Source organism: Anopheles gambiae, chromosome 3 (assembly GCF_943734735.2).
Source record: "Anopheles gambiae chromosome 3, idAnoGambNW_F1_1, whole genome shotgun sequence".
Lineage (NCBI taxonomy): Eukaryota > Metazoa > Arthropoda > Insecta > Diptera > Culicidae > Anopheles > Anopheles gambiae.
The window spans coordinates 85,351,599-85,378,282 of NC_064602.1; the positions used below are offsets into that span (position 1 = coordinate 85,351,599).

At 46.6% G+C, this 26,684-nt stretch overlaps 2 protein-coding genes across 4 annotated transcripts in view; one reads left to right on the forward strand and one right to left on the reverse strand.

The window, feature by feature from the left end:
- LOC1271189 (uncharacterized) overlaps positions 1-20,259 on the forward strand; it is a 31,931-nt gene extending 11,672 nt beyond the window's left edge. For 2 of the 3 annotated variants that reach the window (XM_061653372.1, XM_061653371.1), the window contains exons 3-5: positions 6,603-7,142; positions 10,118-10,342; positions 17,226-20,259. In XM_061653372.1, the coding sequence (XP_061509356.1) occupies positions 6,603-7,142; positions 10,118-10,342; positions 17,226-17,418 (958 nt within the window). In that variant the 3' untranslated portion in view covers positions 17,419-20,259. Of the gene's footprint in view, positions 1-6,602; positions 7,143-9,263; positions 9,486-10,117; positions 10,343-17,225 lie in introns of all 3 variants that reach the window. The other variant, XM_309938.4, reaches the window with a different exon arrangement.
- A 240-nt stretch (positions 20,260-20,499) lies between these two features.
- LOC1271188 (protein HID1) lies at positions 20,500-26,203 on the reverse strand. Its single transcript, XM_061653370.1, has 4 exons — positions 25,714-26,203; positions 24,247-25,305; positions 23,660-23,750; positions 20,500-23,073 (listed from the first exon to the last, which is right to left on the reverse strand). The coding sequence occupies exons 1-4, from the start codon at positions 25,777-25,779 to the stop codon at positions 21,572-21,574; spliced, it is 2,718 nt and encodes a 905-aa protein (XP_061509354.1). The 5' UTR covers positions 25,780-26,203; the 3' UTR covers positions 20,500-21,571.
- Positions 26,204-26,684: the final 481 nt, after the last annotated feature.

Here is a 26,684-nt window from a genome sequence, read left to right on the forward strand (position 1 = left end):
CCCGGCAAGGGAGAGACACAATTTTGCGGCCCACTTTTTTCCAGACTTTTAGCGAAATGAGCAGTAGCAGGACGCGTTGGTCGCTTTTAAGGTAGAGTGTTTCGTGCAGGCCTACATGCAGGGAGAGTCGGTGTATGATGGAGGATCGGCCTACATGCAGGGCAGGACGGGGCAACAAGAGCGAATTTGTATCTTTTGTTTGCAATTTGATATGGCAATCCCTCTCCTTCGCTAACATTCCTCCCGAGGGTGACGCTACCCTAAATTCCTGCCGGGCGTTAAGGTGTCCGGGAAGCTGCAAACAGACGAAGATGGGTATGCGATTAGGCAGATTTACACTTAATTTAATTCCCAGCATAATAATAATTGCCGCATGGGAGTTCTCACCATTTGTTTGCAAGTGGGGAGGAGGTCGCGTCGGATTAGCGACGGTGCGTTGCTTCCATGCGGGTCTTGCCTTGTGGAGTTGAGCCAACCCACAGAGAAAAAGACATGTACATCAAGCGGTGTCAGTGTCACTGGTACAAAGCTATCCATTTGTGCAAACATTTGTCTTTGCGGCTTTAGGCTTCTGCAAGGGAATAGTGATAGGAAAAAGAAAACCTGTTAGAAACAGTTCACTGGGCGGATATGTCTTATTGAAACTGTTACAGTGTTACCTTCCCCCGGAGGAAGTAACGTAGACGTCCGCTTCCTAAAACTGAGAGTTGCAAGCGCGCGACGATCGGTAGTCCGTTCGCCCGTTTCATGCCACGGACACACCTCTTGTTGGGCCTCTGGGTAAATGGCAAGCGAAAAGATTGAGCTGACCGCGCATGTTGTACGCGCTCTTGCCACGTCTGACGTCACGAAACATCGTACGATACTTTTTCCGACGCAAGGTTTGCAGGTAAGCCAAGAAGCGGTGCCAAGAAGAAAATTCCCCGTCTCACACTACACGGGGGCCACCTTCGAGGAGTTTCTGTTGCTCTTCGTTGGCTTGTTGAGGAGGCGGCGGGGCAGCGTAGATGTGCCGGAATGTGTACACAGACAGACAGGCAGGCTGGCAGGCCGGCGGGTAAGCACGGAACATGCAAAAAAGAAATACCGCTTCAATGAAAGCACTGCTCTGCCCGTACTGCTGAGGTAGGCTGCCAATTCGAACGCCTAATTATAGACCCACCGGATGGGATGATCGTAGATTTCGGACTGCAAAGATAGAGAGAAAGAAGAAGAAGAAGAAAAAAATGAGGAAAAAACCATCACCACTAGCATTGGATACTTCGGTTTTGCAATGTGTGGCGCTACGGTTCGGCGAAAGTCCAACGCGTTAACCAGTCCATCAACTGCGTACATTTTCGCAGACAGTTTTGGCGACGTGCGCTGCGCGGTGACTCAAATGTACTCGGTAGGGGGCGCTCCCCCCGCTCACACTCACGTAAATAGGCGTGTTTCGGTTCAGTGCCATGCACGCGGTGGTACAATACTTGGGCACACACACATACACAAACAAAACGGGGAGAAGTTAGCGCATGATCAACCAAAACATGCTTCTGATGACGTTTACCCACATGTGACACTCGCCTGCTATGACGAGGTGGTTTTGGAAAAAAAGTGGAGCAAGAAGTCGATTTTGGAGGAAATTTATGCCCTCCGCGGTGGTTTGCCGCTCTCCTCGGCAAAGAGAGCAAGAGTGTGCCAGAGAGCGTGAGAACAGTTGATCAGTTGTTTTGACAAGCGATTAAATAGCTTGACAGCGTCACGTGGCGCGTGGGGTCAGCGTCAAGTTTATGGATGTCGCCGGGTAATAGTCTGGGTGCACGCGTTTTGGACCTGATCACAGTTCTGAAAGGAAGTTGAAGAGGTCTTGTTATTTGCATAACCTCAAAACAATATTGTAGAAGCGAGCTCATAATTCGCCAAAATGGGTTTCTATGTGCCCCATATTGCGGTCACATTGCTCAACACCTTCGGAGCTCAAGATGTCCCCGTGGAATAGCGTTTTGGGGGCGACCTAATGGTCAACAGCCCTTTTTGCCGATGGCGATTAGTGTCCATTCCGGTAATGTCTTCCAAAACATCACCAGCACCATTTATCTACCAGGGGCATAGGACAGCACCCTAACCCCATAATCCCGTACATTCTGGAGCAGCGTGTTGCAACTGCTCACAGAACACCTCCCAAATGTCAGCATATAATCATGTTCGTGTTCTAGGACCCATGTTCCATCCCACCCCTCTACTAAACGATTAACGTCTTCCCAAGATGTCACATCTTCTCAACTGGATACTACATTTATAGAACACGCATGTATATCCCACGGCTTAGCAGCTTGTCCAGGGATCCAGAGGTCGCTCTTTCGTCAGATCCGCAGGTTCTCGTATCTTAAGCAGCCGCGCCCCGCTTTGACGGACAATTAAGCTACGGATTATCCAATAAATTTGATCACTAAATTTTTATGAACTCCGCGCTCCGCCCGAGCTCCCAGCATGAAGCATGAGGTGCGACGACGGTAAAACGATTACTTAATTTACGTCGGCTAGCTCACGACACAGCCGGAAGGAATGGTGACTGCGTGAGCTGTGGCTGTTACAGCAGGTTGAAGTGCATTAATGTTCTTCTTTATATGTTTTACTTTCTCCTTCATTCCGACTACGTTTTCACAATGGAGTGATACCGATCCGTATCTTGAAGAACGGTATCGGAGTTTGGTGGTGTTGTTTGGAAATTCCGTTCATCGGACAACATAGAACTGTTCGGTTGTCTATCAGGCAGCACTGTAAGGTATGTCCACAGTAGGAAACGGAGCCTTGTCTGCTGCTGCTGTTGCTGATGCTGCACGAATCATTAACAAAAGAAAAGAAACGGCAGAATGAAAACAAGACCCTTTCTTTCCTGCCGACAGGAAGGACAGCTATGGAGCGATCGTCTTTAAATTAATCGTCCCGTGACAGAGGTTTGTCTTATTATTGGAAAATACTTTAAACCCAAACAAGATGATGATCGTTTGCTCCATTGTCACTCGTCCGCTACACGAACGATGTGTCAGTTATTGTTTGAAAACAAACGAGCAGGGAACGGTAAGTCACCACCAGCCACTGTTGCACGAGCTACTCTTACTCGCCGGGCACAGAGACACGTGTGACCGACGATTGGAGCACGTTTCCCTGGCTCCCTGGTTGGTTGATTATTTTCAAACCGATGTTCATCCCGAGCGCGGTGTATATATATTGAATTAAAAATAAACGGAAGCATTCTTAAAGATGCACTTCGCAGCGACTGCATTCGAAGAATCCGGCAGAGGCAATCGTTTATTTGGATTAGTTGGATGGGGAAAGGTTGGAGAACCATTGATTATTATTGATTATTATTAGCGGAAGTGCACAGAACAACTCAGCACCGAGCGATTCTGATGCTTTGAAGTGATTTCGGGGTCGAGAGGATCTACTTCAAACGATCGTTCTGCGATCGTAAATGTTAATAAATCGATGAGTCTGAGAGCTTGGCGGCAGTTAATTATTGTTTATGACATAGACACTTAAACATAATATACGGCAATGACCCGAATAATTCTAGATCTTTGAAGGTTCTAGAAGTTTTGGTGCTTGGTAGATGCTTGTTTAGGTTTCAATGGGACAACTGGAATATACAGTTGAATATAAATTTAAGAAGTGTCGTAAGGCTTATCAGTGAGCAGCACCAGTCAGTACAAACTGTGGTATAAATTGAATCCTAGTCTCCAAAGCTGACGAAATTCAAAACCAACCAGCAGTTGTGCAAACCCACAAAATAATATTTGGGCAATATTACAGGAAATAACAGATGTTGGATCTTATTTCTTGAAAGAAACCACAAAACTATGGTTAGTCAACAAAAAAAAAAACAAGGATCTTTCGCTATTTGCGGCCACATCTTTCATCTGTTGCTCGGTTGATGTATGAAGTCAGCCAAACCCTGGATGGGGTAAAGCAACAGCCAAAGCTAACCTTCACCGCACCATTTACGAGGCGGAATTTCGCTGATATTGATTTGAACAACAACATCAAACAAAAAAACCAGACCGGTACCTCCCTATCGCGGGTTAGTTCCTTTGCGTAGCAAAAAAGCAAAAAAAAAAAACAAAAACAAAACCAGCAAACTATTTTCAGCTTAGGCAAGCACAAATTTTACGCGAGACCTTTCTCGGCGCATTCCGAGCAATCGAAAAAGCGTCCGCGGGTCCGTGCAGCAACCCGTACCACGCGCAGCTCCACATGCCGCTTCCATACAAGGCAAGCAGTTGGTTATTGTGTGTGTGTTTTCGCGGTTCAGTTCGTGGCGTCCTGCAAGCGTTAGCATTATTTTTGTTATGAGAGAGTATGCGCCGCTCTCGTACACATGACGCATGGTCGAGAGGTCGGTCGGTGTACAGCTTGAGCAACTGCCGTACCCCACCCCTTCTTCTTTACCGGTTGCGCCTTTCGGAGAGTTCAAGGTAATTTAATGCGATTGCAAACCCCACCACGGGGCAAGGTTTTGCAGGCACAACCGAAAACGGTACATTTTTCTCGAGCGGGAGGAGGGAGAGCATTTCGGGTTCAACATCCGCAATTCGCGACAACCACAAGACGCCGGAAATCGAGTGCGAAACAGTGCCCACACACATACACACACAGCACTTCTTTGGGATGCGGGATGTTCTTCTTGCCGGACCGGATGTGTCCTGCATCGACCTGGGCATCGACCAAAGCATCTAAAATGTAAAAAGGGACAACCTAATCGGATTTGTGCTAAGTTGTCCTGCCCGAGCGACGGGGCCGTCGCCTATACTCTACACGAGTTACCCTTTAAGTGCGGTTTTTTCGAATTCAAATAAACATTGCGTTGCTTCCCGTAGTACCCACCAGGGTTGTGCGGTTGGCAGCACTCCGTCGGTGCCGAGTCGCCATATTTAACACTTCTATTTTGGAGTTTGATTTAGAATCTTCTGGCAAGAATTTGCAGTTCCTTTTTCTTGGAGCTAGCAGCGCACATACATTACAACCGGGGAGGGTTTGCTTAATCCAGCAAAATCCTAGAATCTTTCAATGGCATTAGCCAATCGTCTTAGCCGAGGGGGGGAATAATAAGTACGACCTGCTGAATTGACCTTTTTCACGCGAGCCTGATTTCCGTGCACTGTGTGTGGGTGCAAAAAACAAAGCTGCTTGTTAGCATTTTTGTTCTCGGGTTGTGCGTTAGCCTCGGTGCGATCCAATTTGGTGCGTGGACGAAGTGGAGCTTTCCCAAATTTGCACACCGTTCCACCCCAAAAGCACGCCTCACTCACATTGGGGTCGTGAAGCAATTCGAGGAGGTTACGAGTCGGTTTGCACATCAAAGCGCATCGGGTTCAATAAAGAAGCGATGAAAACTTGCACTCAACCGTGCAGCTCGCAGAGAGAGAGAAAGAGAGAGAAAGGATGACGATTTGGGTCCTACTCGCTGTAGTACGGTTTGCTCATGTTTGCTCGATTTTTCCTCCGCTTTGGGGGTTTCAGGTCCGTAGGCGAAGACCGCTCTGCTTTCAGTGATGGATGCAATTTACGAGATTTGGTAACTCTCCAGCTCCAAAACTATATGGACAGGGCATTGGTGTCCGCGGCTGACCTCGTTGCGGTATGCTCCTCGAGCGGGCAACAGTATGTTTCGTTCATTTTGTGGCTGTAAATTTTACACATTGTCAACACTCTGAGGGGGAAGCACCAAGCAAAGGGGAATTGGTCTTTAAATCGAAACCGAAAACAAGAATCGTAACCTACCACGCGATAATAAAACAAACTCTCTGGAGCATCTCATCAGAGCGGCTGGGAAAAAAAACACGAGCCCACTACTCTCTCTGTGATGGTTGTAAATTATTCTAACCCTTCTTCGCCTGCGCTTGAGGAAGAATTTCGCCCCGTGGGCTTTAATTGGATTCCGATCCACCCGTGGGTCCCTGTGGGACTGTTGGACTGGTGTAACATAAACGATGCCCTAATGAGGAACGCGGCGAGCCACAAGCGCTGTTGGATCGATTTATGATCGCCATGCGCCACGCGGAGGTGATCGACGCATTGACACAAACCGTAGATCGGCAAAAGAGGGCTTAAAGTCCAGCGCACGCCTGCATCGATCACGCGCTGTTTGGCGTACGATGAGTGCGAGATGCTCTTTTTACTCTAGAATGAAAGACAAGAGACACAAAAAAACTTGGAATCAAAAACATTACCGAACGGGTCAGCTAAAGTAGGTCACCGTGGGCAGAGCGCATGTACATGACGATGATGATTGTTGTTAGCTCGCTTTGAGCAATACGCACTGCGATGATAGCGGTTCTGGCTGGTTCTGGCTGACTGGACCTAGGCGAAGAATGTTCGTGAACTTTCGCCTATTAAACGCAACGATCGTTCGCGAATTCGATCCATTATTCCAGTTCGGTCCAGTAGCGGTTGGAGCGATACGAAGAAGCACCCAGCAGAGGTTATCAAGGGTGTGCTTCACGGTTGGTACGGTGCCTTCAAACACACACACACACACTGTCTGTAAACAAACGAAAGCAAAACAACATAAGCAATTATACTAATGAGTTGTCTTACGTATTTTTTCCTTGCTCCTCCAACAGCTCCAACAAAACGCTCAGTCTCTGGCAAATGGCTACCCACAAGTACCTGATGCAGATCATCTACAACAGCGAAGGTCAAATGATGGACTGCGAGTACGTTCGGCAGCGCGATATGTTGCATCAGTTTCGGGACCGCTTCTTCGCCGAGTTTGCCCAGGCACGGGCACGCAACTTTAGCTCGGCCCAGGGCGGCCCCCAGACAGTGGACCGTGCCTCGCTAGTGTCCAACCATGACTTCCGGCAGTATCTCGAGCATGACATCGTTACGCCCGAGATGGAGGAGCTGCAGTACAATGTGTACGAGTTTCCGGCCGGCGTACCGGCCGCCCAGCAGACCATCGATGCGTTCGGCATGCGCAACCTCACGTACATTCCGCTCCGCGCCGTTGCCGACATACCGGCCGAGCTACTGGAGCAGCTCAACTTCCAGCAGCTGAAGCAGCGGTGCAACGTGCGGCACATGCAGCTGAAGGAGATTGCCACCGGTCTGCGGAGTGCCGATCCCGAGCACAAGCGGATAGCGAACGAGAAGTTGCAGAGGTAATTAACCTGCGGGGCATTATGTTCAAACACACGGATATCCTTGCATTCCCTCACTCCCGGTTGGCTCCTAACTAACAAAAACCTCCCATTCGTTGCACGGGAAATCACCCCCTTCCTCCTATTCGCCCACCACCAGCACTCTCATGCACCCACCACATCGGTATATAGCGCACCGTTCGAGTTCCCTGTTAGCATGCACCAACCCCAAAAGCAACTCCATGGGGGTTTTGTAGACCTCACAGCCACACCACGCACTACACGCCTAAGGGCAACCACATTCCATCATGACTTCTTTTTTGCAAAAACCTTCCCGCCTCCTTCATAGAGTCCAATTTTGGAAGTTTTGGATCAATGCCAATGCAAAAACAAAACCGCGGGTCAACATTCAAACCACATACCCTTCATCCGTCCACAAACCATCATCCAAGTTCGCTGCTTGACGTTCATTCAAGTCACCGCTGGTTGGTAGCATGAACCTTATAACACACCCGTGCTGACCTGCTTTTGCTGGTCATTTTTACTAACCCAAAACCCACCTTCGTTTGCCGTTGGAAGTTGCGAGCTGAAGGAAGGACATTATCACTGAAACTCCTAGCAAGCAATAGGCAATGATGGTATGCGACCGAAGCGTACGAGTAGGAGACTACGAGCAGGTCCACCTCTTCCGTACGACCCCGGAAGCTTGTACGAGGAGTTCTGCGCTTCTATTGCCAAAGCTGTACAAACAGGGAAGCAAATCGGCAAATCGGCGTTTCACTTTCTGTTGCACGTCGTTTTACCCGTTGTCGCATCGCACGGGTGTGCTGTGTTGCAGCGACGGGACCAGCCAGCCAGCGATGCATATATTCCGGGTCGTGACGGGTTTGCCCATAAATCAGGGGAGCCCTGAGAAACGGCTCAGTGTTGACTTTTGGATTTGGTACGGACGGACACCGCGGCGGTGGTGCAGGAGTGGTTTATTTTCATCTTCTCTCACCGCTTTCGCCCATCTCGGGTGGAATTTGTTGGTTCGCGCATCACTGAAACGAAACGGTAAAGCAGATGATGAAGCGAAGATTGAGTGACCGCAACTACTTGGCAGCGATGAGTTTGATGATGAACGATGATGACGAAAGATTGTCAGGTGGTTTTTGTGTTTTGGTGCGACGGGTGTAATACCCGGCGCACGATTAATCATCGATCGTTGAGCAACAGGTTGTGGGATGTTTGGTACCGTTGCTCTACCAGCCAATCGGTGCGATCGAATCGGGAAGTTTTCGTTTTGTCTTCCGGTGTTGACAAAAAACATGGAATAGGGTCTGTTTGATGTTGCATTTTTGCTTTCGATGGAATGCAAACTAAAAACTTTTACAGTTAATGTGAAGAAGAAACAATTATTTTTTTAATAATCATTAACTTTAACAAAGCATTCTTGTTTTACTTTTAGTATAACTCTTTAACGAATTTCATTTAAAGAAATGCAAGCAAAACAAAAATTTTTAAAATGCCAAATCTAATCATGGATGAGAATAAAGCGTTAACTAAATCAAAAGTACGATAAAAGAAATGTAAAAATCTTAGAGAAGTTAACAAACAAACAGGAACATTCAATGAATAATAATAAATAGGCAATCAAAAATAATTAAACACGGTTTAAAGGAAGAACATATTAACTAGCTTGAAAACAACAGCAAAACAAAATGGTGAATCAAACAAACTAATACATTTTGCATGACCGAACAGAAAAATGCAAATCATTTTACTAACAACTTCTAACTTTCTCTGGCTGAGGTACTAAACCCTTTCAATCTCCAAACATTATTCATGATTTTACCCTTGTATTAACATGTTCAGTTCCTAGAGGTGTTCGGTTTTTATTACCTTTACTCACTTTAGTTACCTAGTTACCCCATTTGCAAATAACCTTCGTTTTTTTTACGATCAAGTTAATTAACTTTCGTATTTTTATTTTATTTTCGTTTTCTTATTTCATTGCGAATGTGCGCGCAAAACGTGTATTATTTCCACTGACTGACCAACTCACTGACACTGTCTGCTGTCGGATGGAAATCATTCAATTATGGCCGGCGCTACATTTGAACTTTAAACTTACCACCGTACGCGCCGTACGATCGTCAGGCACAAGCGTGCCATTTCCGATTGGTTTCTGTCGCCCAACACGAAATGGTGCGGCAAGGGCCATTCGGCTTCCGAGTATCGGCAGCTGGGTGGCGCATCCCGGGCGGACATGTGCTGCCGGACGCACGACCATTGCAAGTACATGATACCGCCGATGAGCACCAACTTTCAGACGTTCAATATCCGGCCGTTCACGATCAGCCACTGTGCCTGCGATTCGAGGTTAGTTTTGGCGCTGAACAACGACGGGGGAAACGGAGGTCTTTTCACAAGGCAACCGTATGAGTTTTATGGGGTTTAAGATCGGCACATGACAGAAAGAGTAAGAGTACGTGGTAGGCACAAGCAAGACTGATGTTTTAGGTACGATTCTGCTTCGAAGAGGTCTTCCAAATCCATCCAGTGTGAGGTATCCAGTGCGCGAAAAGTGCTGGAGTGTTTGCAGAATCATATGTGAAACAGGTAAGCCTAAGGCGTTTGAAAAGAGTGTGATGGTGATGGTCTTTAAGGTTGATGTAATCATGCTAATACGAGAGTTCGAAACATTGTGCAAATTAGCTCAAGCAAGTTTCACCCCAAAAAAACTCGATATCTTCGAGGCGATGTGAGGTCGCGGTGCATAAGTACCTGATTTTCCTGATGATCCTTCTTTTCAGTACTGTCCTTTCTCTCTTATCGTCCCTGCAAGAAGAGAAAGGACGGTCTGGTGTTTCCTTCTATTTCCTTTATTTCCTTTACCTAAAACTCCAATCTCGAAATCAAAACCCTCCATATACCACCAAGAGCCACGTTTTACCAAAACAAGCAAACAGCACTTACCCATAAGTCATTATCAAATATTCCAAAACCTCCAGACAGCGCCGCGATCTGTCCAGCATGATGCGCGTCCCGGGCACGAAATGGTGCGGCAAGGGCTGGAGTGCCCGTAACTACGTCGACATGGGCGGCTACTCGAAGGCCGATCGGTGCTGCCGCCAGCACGACCTATCCTGCCCGTTCTGGATCCTGGGCTTCGAGACGAAGTACAACCTGTTCAACTGGCGCGTCGGCACACTGATGCACTGCGGGTGCGACGAGAGGTAACTACTGCCGTACCGGCCGAATCGGTACCGAGCTCTCCCTCCTGTGTTGTTGCTCTCTCTCTCTGCGTGTGTTATTATGTGCCATTATTTTACAGCCTTCACAAGTCTTCAGTTTACAAGCCGGTGGTAGGACATTAATATTGCACCCAGCGTGGGTATTATCTTGTCCGCTGCACAATATTGGGGCGGACCCTTGTTCGGCTGTTCGGAGCTTCTGGTCCCGCGGCGAGGCACCTACGAATGAATACGAAAGAAGGCGAAAACAAGCGTACCATAATGATTAATAACCTTTCTCCTGCACCTCACACGGCAATTGTGGTCGGGTAGCGAAACGACCTCACTGCGATCCTGTGCAGCGAACGAGGAACCGGGATCGAATTCATGTGATCGAAATTGATTATAATGAATGGTGCCTGTCGATGATTTTACAAATCGTTGCAACGACTTGCCTTTCCGTCACTGTTGCGATCGCGATGGTTGGTAGGACCTTGCTTTATTGAATTGAAACATCACTTGTGCACGCCGGACGTAAGATCCCACGCACCCACGGTCGAAGACATCAGGGGAATTCGATTACTCCGATACCTTGTCTGATTGATCTGGAGCATTTAAATACATGCCACCGTCTGGACGGGCATTCCGAGTGAAAGAATTTTGTTCCCACCCAAATACCGCGTCCGCGTTTGTTGGGCTCGGGTGCATATTAAGGCCGACCGGTGACGGGTTGAATTGATGCTGATGGGATATTAACGAGATCAATATCTGGGGAGTTCCGAAAAAGGGTTACTACCTTCGACACGCCCTAATGGATTTCATCATATTTTCGACAGCTTAGCCTGATGGAAGAGCAGAGTTAAAATGTCCGTATCTCAATCACATGGTTTGATAATCGCGACTGATCCGATCGCGTTGTAAAGCGATATTCCATCAACGAGGTAATAGTGTGAATACATAGATCAATAATTTTACATTCAAGCTTCCGTGCAATGGAATGGAATGAGCCTTTCGTATGCAATGGAATGGAATGAAAGGCTTATGCATCATTCTTCATGTAAAGAGTTCCTTTAAATGCCTCTTTGATGAGGAAAGTTCCACCACCAACATGAGTCTACAAAAAATATCCTAACGCGTAGCTAAATCGCTCATTACTGTCAGATTTTGGCTAATTAACACACAGTCGTACATAGAAGGGCACGACACGCCCTTTGATGGTGTTCTAATCGTAGCCGTAGCTTCCTTCTGCTCGTAATCTTCGATTTACTTTGAAGGGGAAAGTTGCTCCAGCAAAAGAGCATCCCAAGGAATTCTGCCAGCCATCATCACGAACCCTCATGAGTAGGAAGTTCAGTTCATCCTCCGCCCCGGTGGAAAGATTTAGGTCAATATGTAACATTGCACATCGCGCTAAGCAAGATTGACACAGTTTCACACGCATTTGTTTACTCAATAGCCTTCCAGAGCGAAGCGAAAAGAATTCTTCCTTTATCTTCCTAAGAAGATCTCGTTACTTCGGGACAGGTAGAATAAAATGGCCCCCAGCAGTATGTTCTAACATGTTCCTATTCACCATCGAGCTGCTACTATTGATTCCTTTGATTTTAACCTCTTTGCAGCGTGAATGCTACAATTTATTCTGGTTTTTATGAACTCTACATGTTTGTTTAGGCTTCCTAACCTCGAAGGGTCAGGCATCTTTCGAAGGAAAAAGAAAAAAAGGACTTCCACGACCAGTTTTAATGATGCGTGCCCTGTTCTCCCTTGTTCACACCCAATCCCAAAAGTCCACCGGACGAATATCCAGCGAACAGTGAGGAATAAAAAGAAAACCATGAAAATAAGTGGTCAAAGGCTGTGTGCGTTCTTGGTAACGCACCACGCTTCACAATGCTTTAATGCTGACGCTAGTCTTAGTTATTGTTCGATTCCCCCAAAACCCCTGCCGTGAGGAAGGCGCCATTTGCTCCGGTTGCACCAAGGGTCGGGCAGGGCGGGATTGGTTTGAGTTTCGTGTGCGAGAAGGGGTCAGGTCTCGAGAATTGATTGACTAAATAGAGTAACAAGAATCCGCCGCCGCGCGGCAGCCTGGTAGGTGGTAACCTTTGCCGACCGAGCTTGGTGAGCAAGTCCGCCAGGATGCGAGAAGCGACGGCGTCGGCATAAGCCAACAGTGCGCTTTCAGCAGATCCATTTTAAAGTCGTTGGCAGATGAGTGATGAAATGGTGAATGAAATCGTTTCGAAAAAGATCACCCCAACGGGAAATGAGATGCTTGTGCTGTTGATTGTTTGTCGAAAGCGCTGATAAATTATGATAACTTTGTCTGGAGTATGGCTGGCAATACCTAGAGAGGATAGCTTTAATGAAGATATCTAATGTCAGTGTACTTCGCTCAATGGTACCTCCCAACCAATCAGTTTGTGGTTGAAATCTATTGTAGCTGTTAAACCACGTTTAGAAATAATCTTCCTGTGATGCTGCTCGCTGTTAAAGATAAAGCAGTAGTTATTAATTTGTCGATAACGTACGCGTCGTCCAGATGTGGGTTACTATTACGAGCAATTTTTCATGCCATACCACATATGCCACACCGAATCTCTTTTCCCAACAGCAAGCTTAAGAGAGAAAAAACCTCCACAACACACGTTATTAATTTACGGACCAATCAATTCATGGGCACTTGAAGCTAGGCTAGCGTTCTGGTGTGGAGATCCGGTTAAGAATATCTTACCAAGAGAGATTTAGGATACAAAATATGTTCTCTATTGCTGGACCATTACGTCCGCTCTTGCTTAATGGCTCGCTTAGGGGATAGGGTCAACACACCTAGAAGACACGCGGGAAAAAAGAGTTAGTCCTGTAATGAAGCAATTATGTGCCGTGAGCTTCAAAGACGAAAGACGCAGATATATCAGCGGCAGCAATATGATATCGAGCTAAAGGAGGTGGAAGAAATGAATGAAAGTAAGAAATGTCATTGGTCGTTGGAATTCGGAACCGATTTGTTCTGTTGGAGTGGGATTGGGGAGAGCATCCTAGAACATAGCACTGCTGTTGGAGCACTGCTATGGGTGAAGATTTTTATCAACGTAGACGTACAAATTGAACAAGAGTGGGAATTAATTGTCATGATCGTATCTCGGGCTTGCCCGGGCACCGAAACATATCAAGTAAAACCTGCTCATGATGAAAGTATGAGCTGGCGTGCGGGGACGAAAGAATTGATTCTTTCCGTGTGCATCCATCATCTGTTAGTCTTGGTCTTTGGGTATTTCGATTGAAGAGCTCACCGGCTGCTCGTACGACAAAATGCGCAGTGTTGCTTGCCCGGCAAACACGGTTTTCAGGCTTCACATCCCAACCTTCCCTGGGACGTAAAGACACACGCCACGCCAGTCACCATTGTGTCTGCAATTTATGGTTTCGCATAAATACGGCCACTAGCACCTTTTCAGGAAGGTTTCAACCTTTTTTTTTGTTTGTTCATTGCTTTGAGGGCAGATTTGTTCCGCCAGTGGTAGGCCTAGAATAAACGACTCCATGCCCATGGCATCGGGAGGTGTGAAAGCCAGCGAAAGCGCGTGCAAGAAAGTGATACCACTCGAGCCGGCTCTCAGAAGCAGTTAAGATGGGTCCTTCCTCTTCCTATAAGTCGAACCATCCCACCATTCTTCCGCAGTTGGAAGCGGTTCGTTTCGTTTGCTCCATCCTCCCGCCACGACGCCGTTGTTGCAGTCGCTACTGTTTCCGGTAATTTGGCCAGATTGGCAAGGAAACACGTACGAGGAAGAGGCAGAGGTCTCGTACAGCACCCGAAGCGAATTCAGCCGCAAAGGGCTGAAAAGTGGACATCTGTCATTGATTTCCGAACCAATCGCTGCCGCCTCTTGACTGACCTGGCCCCTTCGTTGGCCTGGCGCACTTCAAAGTGCGAGCGGGCACGGGGGATTGGGTTTGCCTTACTCTCTCGAGTAGCAAGCATGTTAAGGGTAATTCCAAACCGTCGATACCAGCTGGCCCGAGCGATGGTGCCACCCTTGCGGTCGCGCTAGATCATAGATAAATTTGTCATATTCTATTAAGCGTTGCATATCGACGACGACGAGAGGGTGCCCTTCTTCTGGTCCGATGTGTTTGATTGATTGTATTCCAGGGCTTTGTTGAACGGTTTTGGGAACGAAAACGTTAAAATTGAAAACAGACGACGGTAAAATGCAACGGTGTAGATAAGACGAACAACGGGCTGGTTTGATAAACTGGAGCTTAATTTTCCTTCTAGCACTGTCTTCTTGATTGCTGAATGCGTGAGAACATTTCCGGAACACATGTCCGAAGAGACAATTTTGAATTTTTACACTAAAATGCGACACGGAATGTACTAAATTACAGACATAAATTTAAACAAAGGCTTACCATCAAAACTGTGCCATTGAGCCACTCGACAATGGCTCCATTCAAGCGGCAATAAATGTTCCCGATCAAAAGATAGGGCCACACCGCCAAGTTGCAAGCTCTTCTTGTTGCGAAAGTGACGCCACAAGCCGCTCAAGTGCATTTGATCAACACAGGTCCAACCAACGCTACAGTTTATGTTAGCAAACATCAATTACTTCACTTCAAGACACCGCAAAGCAAGGCAACAAATCATCTCCGGTTAGAAGTCATTCAATCAACAGCACGCTTATCCACTCGGCTCAAGTGCGCCGCTAAATGGTTGCATCATTTTTCGCGACTTCCGCTCGGTTCTTTAAAAAAACCCCTCTCCCGGGTTGCGGTGCAGGATCTTAATTAAAATCACAAACTTTACAAACCGATGCAGGTGGATGACGGGTTTGTCTTCGTATCGGTGGGCGTTTTAGTAAGCAGACTTTGTGTAGCACGAGACACACTTCTCTGTGTGTGAAGACTGATGTGCAGCAGCAGCAGACAGCATCTAACCGACAAGACTGAGAGCAAAATAGGAGGAAGTTTTCGTCCTTTTGTTACTCTGAATGTCTTTCTTTTTGCTCTTTAGGGATGGGTATTGTAAAAAAGCAAGCCCTTTTTCGCAGGGTAAGACCAGAGCAACGCAAAAGAATTGCACATTGGATTTTCTAAAACAGCATGTAACATGGGGAGACAATCCTTACCGCTTGCTACCTGGCTCGACCGGAGGAAAAAAAGGGAACCGTAAAACGATGCATCCTTTTTCGTGTGTGTTCGGCAGGTGAACGTAGCGAGGACATTTGAGTTGTCTTTCTGCTATAAAAATGTCACCAGCAGAGCACCTTCCACAGTAACCCCACTTTTCGCAGGAAGCTTTGGTGTTTGGTGCGTCTGTTTGGAGTTTGATTGTTCCTTCACGCGGTTGGCTTCAGAGCAGGATCGGAGGTCAAGTTGAATTACGACATCGTTCGGGTAGTCCACTTTTCAGGACAGCATCATTCCGACACCACCAAAATCCACTGCAATGAAAACAACAAAAAAGGCTAATGAGTCAACGGACAGTGTGTCCTGTATGTCCGCGGCACGCTAGCAGCTCTTGGCCAACACAAATCAATGCCAAATGTGTGTTCCCCCCTTCTTGGTTTTCGATCTCGTGTTCGACGCCGTACGCCGTTCGTCTTAATGACGCTCTTGCAGGACACGCGCGATGATGCTCTGTTAATTGCTGCATGTGCGTTTGGCGATTTTCGCGATTAAATCGCCCTTCCCGCTAGACTCTAGGAAGACTCAAGGTTTGGTCGTAATTTTGTGTGTCCCTTTTTGGAAGCGTTCCGGGGCCACTTCCGGTAGCGAATGGCGCACCACAGTCCAATGAGTGCTAATGGCAGTTTTATGCGTTCGGCAGGCTGGTTGAATCATAAAATCGCAATTGCGCAATGCATTGCCGAACGGTCGTCCTGGTGGTGATTTACTTGAGAACTTTGATCGCCCATCTCCACGCCGAGATTCGTTTATTCCGATGTTCTTGGTAGAAAGACAGTCAAAAAAAAAAAAAGAGTCCACACTAAGGTGTAAAGTTTCCACAATTTATGAAGCGTTTTCAATTGTCCTTCTCTTTTCTATCGATTGTTCTGATCTGAAACGCAAAAAAAAGCCTTCCAAGAGATTAAAAGAATAATATTCCCCGCGAATCACTCACCGTAAAACTATTATCCATTCCAACGGACACCCTCTCTTGGATGCTTCGAGATGTTCTCTCATGGATAAGATAAGCATCGTTTTTAGAACGATAATCCGTTTAAGAAATTAGATTTCGCCCCAAATGTCGTGTTGTTCATCATCGCCTTCATCGTTTTTGTGTAGCCGACGCATCGGGAAATGTTAGCAAACGACACGTCAGAAGTGATCAACACTTTTTCGAACCAAAAAATAAAGCCAATATCGAAGATTGTAATCTTTATTGGTCCTGTCGTCGTCGTGTTTCGTCTTGGGATTGGCGACTATTGCTTCGAAATCATCTCAAAAGATCTACGAACCCGAAAGAAGACATCAGTTTACATTCCAAAAGGGTCGTACGATCAGCGATGCATGTCCAAGCTCTCTCCTAGAGCTGGAGACATGTGCAATAAAGTGATTAGATTTTTACGACACACGAAGACACACACGAAGACGCACTGCGGGAGCAGGGAGGATTAGGGAATTTCTGGTTGCTTTTTTCTGTGTTGAATTGTTTAATTTGTTTCCTTTTTGTTTGTTTCTATTTCATTTTTATTGCAGCTAGTCACCAGTCACCGAAATCAGTCTCTCTTGTGTGCCCAATTGTACTGCTTTCTCTTTCTTTTTGTATTTTTTTCCTTTTTTTCTGGGATTAATTGTTGTTTTAATTACTAAAAAATCTTTTCAAAAACATTATTAATAACTCATCTTTTACCTTCTCCTTACCTCCACTCGTTTGCAGATTCCGCACCTGCCTGAAGCTGGCCGACTCCAAGGACGCCAACCTGGTCGGGAAGCTGTTCTTCAACGTGATGCAGATGAAGTGTTTCGTCTTCAAGCCGGAAACGGTTTGCACGAAAAAGTCCTGGTGGGGCACCTGCGAGCGCAAGGGCCGCCGGAAACGGGCGGTACTGCGGCACAATCGAAAGTTTTAAAAGCAACCGTGTGCAAAACCTGTAAACATGAGATTTTAGTTATTAGTGCATCGCATCTGCCACGTGGTTTTGTTGGGCAGGGTTGCTCGCTCGCTCGCTGGGGCATCCCATATCCCCCCCCGTTTACCAAAATGTTATTTATTGTGTACAGATTACCTTATTTATTGCTACCGTTTTGTCCATAGAAAAAAAAACAACTTAAAAACTCGCGCCTGAAGTCACACCATTTGCAGTTTGCTTGTTGTTGAGGTAAAGGCGGTCTCTTCTCCTTACTCTAATGGCTGCAAATACGTGGCATCAGGGCTTGTGCATGTGAGTTCCAACGGATTCCTATTAGCTTTGTAAGGCAAACACACACACAAACATACAAACACAACAGCAATAAGTGACAGAAAAACAATCGCGGTGATAAAACAAATCGGGCTAGGATGTAAGGATTAGAGTTGGTAAGGCGAGATCGTGATCGTGTGACTATTTAAAAAGTAAACCGAGTATTCATCAAAATAGCCACGCATACACACATACATCTACATCCACATCGAATGATCTGACCTAATGTAGGCTGAGAAAGTAGTGTACTGATAGTAGTAGAAGTATTAGCGAATGTTTGATAAGCATTGCGTAAGCTCTGTTTCTCCGCATGACCGTATAGGCGTATCGAGAAAAGCGCATAGATTCCATGACATAAATTCATTTAAAACAAAATCAACCGATCGTATCCAGATGAAGCGAATAGTGCGTATTTATTACTGAAAGTCCTGAACTGAATTGTGCTCCGAGGAGGGGTTTTGGACCTAGGCATTCTTGGAGACTCAAGCATACTAAGGAGGTTCGGAAGCTAAAGCGTTACATTAGGGCCTGAACTCATTACCCTGCCAACTATTGAATTTATGTTTTTTAGTTGACAAAAGGCATGTTTTTTTTTTAATTGAACTGTGAGAAAACTATCACACAATCAACTAAAACCCATTCAACTGATTGAGTTCTGACTGTAGTACGCAATCCAAGCGAACTGTTCACGTGCCGTTTGCGCGTTTGTAAATATTAGACATAGACTAGGCAAAGATCTGCAAACTGTGAAAACAAACGCTTGAAACGCTTTGATTTGGTGTAAAAATTAGACGTTAGCATAATTTAGTGGTGTACATAGTAAGGTAAGAAGTGGTTAGGTCGAGAGAGGGAATCAAAACTATAAAATAAAACTACCATTGAAGTGTATACATCTGAGACGGGCGTGTTGAATGCTGTTTTATCGTTAACGGATCGCGTTGGAGAAACCTACGAAATACGGCAATATTTATATGCGTATGTATAGCACAGCGCCACCAGCACTACCGTAGACAATTATTGTAAAAGTAACACTAGTAGACGAGGGTAAGAATAGTACCGCACAAACACACATACGAAACATCCTAAATGCAAACTGTTCAAATAATCTTGTTCCAATCAATATAAACTGTCCTGAATTATTATAAGAACAATAAAATCAAATGAAACTAATAATTATTGAGCGTTATTTATTACTGCTGGCAAAACAATTCTAAAACCGACTTTATCTTTGGTAATGATTGTTTGAGGTAAGTAAAACCATTTTTTTTTCAACAATTCAAACTTTACATTTTCGAGAAAAAACGTCCTATGAAGTCTTATGAAGAATAAATTCAATTTAAAATATTTAATAATTCACGGAATTATTCATTAATGCATTAAAAAACAAGACTTGTTACAGTATTTATAAACCAGGTCAATGAAATTTACATCGTCAAGCATCGTATGGTATGATCTAATCGGTAACGCAGCGCACTGATGACACGCAAGGCCACAATTTAAATCTGCTCTTCATCCGCACGCGCATTGAGAGAGAAACTTTTCCGTCAAAATTGTGAATGAATAAATAATAAAATATGAGAAATTCGAAGATATAAATTGAATTAAAATGCAAAAGTAAGATATATTGAATTATAAAGAAAATTTGTGTTATTATTATAATATGGTAAAGCGAATTATTCAACTTGGATGTTAAATACAAATACACAGAGTAAGGACAAACATGGTTCGTCTCAATGGATAATGTATAATGTATGTGGTGATCATAATTCCATTTTTGTAGGTGATGTTATAGTTGAATATCGTATTTTAATTTTAACACTAAGTTAATTTTTAACCTAAACACTAACCACCGTTTTGATATCAAAGAAGTTTTCACTGCGTAAAAGGTACAAATTCTAGAAAGTGAAACAAATCCGTTATACGGTTCTGTATGACACGATGTTTAAAATCTTAACATCAGTTTTATAACAACTACTATTGCCATGGATAATCGAGAGCAGCTGTGCTTGCATGCAATCTAACAACATTTGCACACGAGCTCGCTTGCCGACCAAACCTCCCAATAGAGGGCACCACCGTGGTTTGTTTCTAAAAATAGACACACAACGCGAGCGAGAGCGAACGTACGGGGTAGTCTCGCAACCCCCTATTGCCAAACGCACGCACCGCGATGCCGAGAACAAGCAGTACGAGTTTTAACGCACCCTCTTTCGACCGGGAGCGTGGCGTCTCCTGTAACGCGGCTACCCGTGGGTCGGATTACGGACTGATTTGAGGGCGGGAGTCCTGTGTGCTGGACCAGGCCATGTTGACGGGGCGTCCGCACTAAGCTGGCCGTCAATATGGGTGTCACGGAGGAGTCCGAGACATTCAGGTTGGCTAAGGAGAGACACACCGAGCGAGGGGTGAAAACCAGCAGCTAAGAGTCTCCGCGGCAAGCAGTAGTGGGATCGCGTCCCGGAGTGGACTGCCAGTGCCAGCCCGACCAATAAAGTCACACTGTAATCTTTTTGCTGCCGGTTGCTAAGGGGAAAAACATTTTTATCATATTTTAAACACATTTAAAATTGCTTTTACATCATTTTTCGACATCTGTCACCGTCATTCACGAGTTCAAATCCGGACTAGACCATGCGAATTTTTTTTTATACTCAAATTTAATGAAAATGAAAAATAAACTAATCTACGAAGGCGTGGATGAAATGAAGGCGATTCTCAATATTTTCGTCCATATTAAAACAGGCAAATTGATTGATTTAACACAGTCTTGCCGTGCCAAAGCAAGAGGATGAAATGTGGAACCACCGTGTGGTCCCTCTTTCGCTCTCCCTCACTCGACACGCGCATAAATATTATAAGAGTTTGTGTATATTTTAATATTGTTGTCTGTTTATATGGATTTGATTGGTTTTAAGTTACTTTACGGTCAGCAAATATGTGGTGTTAACCCTAATACGTCCATTTGCACGTCTCCCTCGTTTGTTTCATTGCCCGCTCACCCTTGGCCCTTGCGTCTACACACATTTACCCTGACCTTCCTTTTAACACACGTTCTACGTCACGTTCTCTTTACGTTAACGGGATGCTTTAAAGTTTGCACACTTTTGCTTCACACGAATATGCCGTGCCTATTGTTTTTTTTATCAAAGCCTCTCTTTCTCTTGTACAAAGTTTATAGCGATTATTTTTACTCACGTCGATATATTATAAAAGGTTATTGGCAGCAATAACAAAAATAGCAGCAAAAAAGGGAGTAAATGGCGAGAGGAGCACGATTTTATAGAGGATTCAACTACATTAAAGCTCTTCCGGTGTAGTATGCTTATGGGACAACGAAACCGATGCAAACCGTTAAAAAAAGGAACGTAGGTTTTAAAAGAATTTTAGGAAGTAGAAGCGAGACGTTCATATACTTAGCGATACATTTTCTAGTTTTGTTTACAGATTATCTTACTTGTTTTAGTTTCTTTTCTCGTTTATCGTGTGTTTAAGATATTCTGAAATGACTTAGACGGAATGGTCGGTCAGATGGGGTCGGGATAGAGGGGGGAAATAACCCTATCCTCGTTTGCTGCTGCTTCACTATTCCTCTACTATCTATCTCTCTCTCTACACTACATTCTCTAGGCATCTTCATTCTCCTCCAAAACCTTCAGTACTGTAGAGCGAAGTGTGTTAGTTAAGCGTACACACATAGATGAGCATGAAGATGAGTGTGTGAGGATTTTGTGTTTTGTTTTTTTTGTGGTTAGTACGAGGGAGAAATAAGAAACTTTGCTATTTTACTGCTTACCAAACGACGAACCTAGACTCCTCTCGGCACCTAGACGCGCTGTATCTCGAACAGCTTCACCTCCGTGTCGTACCAGACGGCCGGATCGACGTTGCGCAGATAGATTACGCCCCACATGTACGTGCGGAACCAGGCGGTCGTGCCCCCGTTCGCCTGGTACTTGCGGATCAGGATCGGGTGTGGTACCGGCAGCAGCCCCACCAGCGTACCGTGCTGCAGAAACTTCAGTATCTCCGACTCGTCGGTAAGGCCCTTGTCGATGCAGATCTTTTCCACCTGGGGTACCAGCACCTGCAGCAGGCGCATGATCGTTTGCAGCGGCAGCTTCGAGCGCCAGGACTGTACCCACTCCGGGGTCGGTTGCCACTGCTTCACCTGGTTGCCGTGCACGGGCGCGGGCGTCACCCGCAGGCTGCCGCGCTGCGCGACGGCCCGCCGCAGCGGCGACGGTGTCTTGCTCGACGGCTCGTCCGCTCCCTTGCGCGTGGCACCGTTCGCTTCCGGCTCCTCCTCGTCGCTGCCGAGGCTCGGCTTTCCGAGCGACTCGGCACCGTCGCCCCCCACCGACGGTGACGTGGGACTGGCGAGATCGGTCGGGTGTGCCGACTCGCGCTCCGTAATTTGGGCCAGATTCGGTGTATCGAGCAGCGTGGCCTTCAGCGTGCCCGGTTCGGCTTCCTGCGCCGGGTGCGAACCTTCCATCGATTCTTCCACGATGTCGCTCCGTGCGTCCTCATCGCCCGTTACGGTACCATGCTCACGCTCACCCGCCACTCCAACAACGTCCGGCTCGCGCAAATCGAGCCGCCCGGTGCGTGTCACGATGCTGCGGTCTCCCCCTTCCTCGCCGCCACTCTCATCGCCACCAGCAGCAGCCGCTCCGGGCGCAGTAAGGGCGGCTTTCCGCTGCTGATAGTCAGCCGCATCATCATCATGCCCGGCAAGACTTCTCGAGCCGGACGACGCCGACCCATGACTAGAGCCGACCATACGGCCACCGGCACCACCACCACCACCAGCACCTCCCTTCCGATTGCTCAGACATCGCGCAATACCGGCGGCATCGGTCGGCAGATTGGCAAGCGCGTGAAACACCTGCCGCTTGCGGATGATCGTGTACACCAGGTTCGAGTTGCCGTCGAACTGGTACTGGATGATGTTGTTGAAGATTTCCAGCAGGAAAAACACGAGATGATGGTTCGACGGGGCCGAGTACAGGAACCAGGGCGTGCTGAACGCTTCCAGCAGATGGAGCAGCTTGATGCTCGCCACCATCGAGAGCGTCTTCAAGTACGGCGACACGTTGACGAGAATCGTTAGCAGACAGTCGAATAGGGGCTGCAGCCGCTGATGGCCGGTGGCAATGATTTTGTGAAACACGGTAATGAGCAGATCGGCATGCGTGCCGGTAAACACGGGTATGTCCATCGGGACGGTCGCGGTGTAGGGTTTGTTTAGCCGCACGCCAAAGTTACGCTCGCCGGAAAGCAGCAGCAGTATGAACACGCCGATATGCATCAGGCCAACGCGTGCTGAGGAGGAGGGGAGTAAAGGATGAAAGTGGAAAGGTGTTATTTATTCGTTCAGTTTAGGTTTACAATAATTCTATAGGGGTCTACCCGATTCCGATCCCGTGTTAGGAATCAATATCCGAGCCGATTCAGGAGTCGGAGCTGATTCCGGAGTTGACTCCGGAATCGGAATAGCAATTTGCTCCGGTAACGGAATCAGAATTGACTCCAGAATTGAATCGGAATTAGCTTTGGAATAAGAATGAGTTCTTGAATTTAAATAATAAGTTTTAGAAGCGAGATCAGTCCAGGAATCTTCATGAGAATGGATTGTTTACAAATAATTTTTGATTCTTTGTGTCTATTAATACGTTGGACCCAAACGCCTATTCTTATGGAGATGCCGAAACCGACTCCGAATTCGAAGCCGATCGGAATTCGGAGCCAATTCTGATTCCGGAGCCGATTTCGATTCCGGCTCTAATTCCGGAACCAATTCTGGAGCCGATTCCAATTCCGAAGACGACTTCGGAAACTGATTCCGGCCCTACTATCAGGAATCGATTCCTACGAACATTTCATTTTAACCGATCACTAGTTTACTTACACTGATCCGCGCGCGAATCGTTGAGATGGTAGAGTATCGGCACCAGTATATCCAGCACGTCACTGCTTTTCAGCACAAAGTAGAGGAATTTCTGTAAAAAACAAGATAAATAAGTGAAAATTATAGTAAATGGAGTTAAAAGGTTTCGCATGTAAGTAACCCTTCAACGGCACAACAAAACGTAATATAAATTCGAAAATAATTATTTTTCAACAGTACAAATCCGTTTCGTGTAAAAAGTATGAAGAACCAAAACTGTGATAGGATTCAAAATATTCATGAATCTTCAAATCTTTGCAAGTTCTCTGGATCAAGTGATGTTCAAGTGATAATTCTTGTCATTAGGACCGTGATTCATTTCACTAGAATCTTCTTCGTTAGGATAAGCTTCATTTCATTATGATAAACTAAATTAACAGGGTGATTGATTGAACCTCTCACACAGACCTCTTGCGGTATCATAGTGTAGTTCACGTACGGTAAGGCAGTGAGCAAAAGTGTCCTGTGACAGTTAACAAATTAAGCATATCTTCAAAATTCCAAATGAAAACTAAACACACGAACAATCGAACGCCGCTCTTATTTACCTTATTGTAGTCACAAATCTTCCAGAAGAACACCAGCAGCTCCTGATGACAGTGCAGCCGCTTGGTCGAGTTCGGCAGATAGCTCTGCACGAGCGGGTTGTTCAGCAGCCGGGTCACCCCCTTCAGGATGAACTGAAAATCATCGTCCCGATGGATGCGGGACAGATAGTTGATAAACAGATTGTCCGCGATCGTGCTGTCGTCGTGTATGTACGCCGACGACTGGGCCGGCCCATTGCTCGTGATGTCATGGTCGAGCGTCACGATCAGTATCTGCAGGCACACCTCCACCAGCGGCTCGAGCGTGTCGGTAAACAGCAGATGGTTGTACGGCACCCCGATCCCGACCGGATCGTACGCACACACCGTGTTCAGCAGCGACGTAAACAGGGGCAGCGCGTGCCGATTGTCCGCGCTGGTAAAATGTACGATCCACCGGTTTGGCTCGTCGCTCGCCGTCGGCGGACGGTACATCGTCTCGCTGAAGCACGTCAGCAGCAGCTTCAGCAGCTCGGTGCGCCGCGCATCCATGCTGCCATTGCGCGGCGGCGACTGGGCGAAACCGACGCCCGCCTCCCAGATGTACTCGCAGCTGTCGATCGAGTTGAGCTCCTCCGCCTTTTCCGGGCCCGATTTGCGGTACCCCACGACGGTAAAGTCGGGACAGAAGAGCAGATCGCAGATCGCATTGAGCAGACTCTGGGCGAGCGGTACCGAGCCGGGCTCCTCCTTCTCGCTGCTGCCGCCGCTGCCCGACGGTAGCGACGACCAGAAGAAGTCCTTCCACTGGACGTCCTCGAACACGTAGGGCAGGATGCGCGTCAGCAGCCGGACACAGTTCAGCACCGTCTGCTGTTCGCCCTGCGTCCGGCAGCTGTTGTCCACCGCACGGACCATCCGCTCGGTCGCTTTGTAGCAGAGCGTGGCCAGATTCGTCGGCATCACGTCGCGCACCTTGCGTATCTCGTTTGCCGGCACCAGCGCAAACACGTCCTGCACCGGGGTGTTGTGTTCGCACCAGAACTGCTCCCAAAATGCGTCATCACTCGCATCGATCGGCTGTGGGAGGGGGGACGTTCCGGTGTGTGCGAGTGTGTGTGTGTGGGTTGGGGTGTTTGCAACGATAATAAAGACGATGATTGTGATGACGCGGTCCGCGGTTGCGTTGCGCAAATGTGTGGGCGATGACGGCGGTCGGTGGCAGACCGTGCCGAGCGTATGGGGGAAAAGGAGAGAAGAGCAGAAAAACATATGTTAGGCCTGTGGGTCAATAAAAGCACTCCGTAAAATCAACCGCGTTGCTACCAGCAAAAACAAAACTCTGCCAGCACGCTTACGTCGCCATCGAGCTGTGTTCAAACCCGCGAAATTTGAAACTTTTTTAACCTTCTGGCAGAGCACAGTTTTTTCCTCTTTTTTTGCAACAATTCTTCACCAGCTACAATGTAACACAACATTACACCTCACCTGACTTTTGCTCGTCAGCTGAACGATTGCTTTGCGAAAGTTTAGCTTCGTGTCCGTGTTGCCCATTATGTTGCTGTTGTGGCTGCTCCTTCAGCCACGGACACTGGAATGGTAAAACAATGGAACCCCCTTTCCTAAACTATGCGGCCTCCCTTCGTCATTGGATCACTGGTTCAGCGGGGCAGCAGGAAAAATGACGATTTTTCTTCACACAAAGAGGAGAGCGGCCAAGCCAATTCTTTTCCGAACTGGGCAGTGTTTTTGTTTCGACCGCTTCCGGCGGCGTACAATGAATGGGTAAACTTTAACCTACACGCCAAACAAACAACACACCAGGACGGATGTGCTGACCAACAAGAAAAATCGTGCAAAAGTGTGTGGAAATTAACTGGAAAACGGTGAAAAACTATACACTTTGCCAGCAGCAGCGCACGAATACATTGAACATTGGTTTGACGTTGCAGACACAACACGAAGACGGCGGACACGAACAGTGGGCGGTCTCCATGATTTCAAGGGTGTTTGATGACATTTTGTAAAAATAAGCTTTATTATTTCAACATATAATTCTTTTAATAAATTAGAGTATATATAGAACAAAAAAATTGCATTTAAACCATGTAAAAAAAATAAATACCGTAAAATGGTCTTTTTCTCGCTGCACTGAGCAAACATATGGCTCTCTTGGATGATTACAGGCTGCTTTAGGGCAACATGGAACCACAAAGGAGCTTCGGGGCTGACTAAAATAAGAGTTTCTTGTTTCGTTTGATAGATTTAGCTAGATTTAGCGAGTACATGCCATGACATGAAAAAGCAGCCAATTTATATGATATCCTACTTTCAATTGACGTTTCCGTTCCATTTCTAGCGATGGATAACATCTCTGCGAAGCCCTACAACAGTGCAGAGTGAAGGTGAAAGCTATCAAAGCGATTAAAGCTCCACTGGCTGGACAGATGGAGTCACCA

What these genes read in the sequence shown, in the direction of transcription:
- LOC1271188 (XM_061653370.1), bottom strand. Translation starts at nt 25,779, where the DNA reads ATGGGCAACACGGACACGAAGCTAAACTTTCGCAAAGCAATCGTTCAG. An exon ending in AGATTTGTGACTACAATAAG is followed by an intron (nt 23,751 to 24,246) that starts GTAAATAAGAGC and finishes TGTTTTTTACAG; the next exon opens with AAATTCCTCTACTTTGTGCT. An exon ending in CGATTCGCGCGCGGATCAGT is followed by an intron (nt 23,074 to 23,659) that starts GTAAGTAAACTA and finishes CCTCCTCCTCAG; the next exon opens with CACGCGTTGGCCTGATGCAT.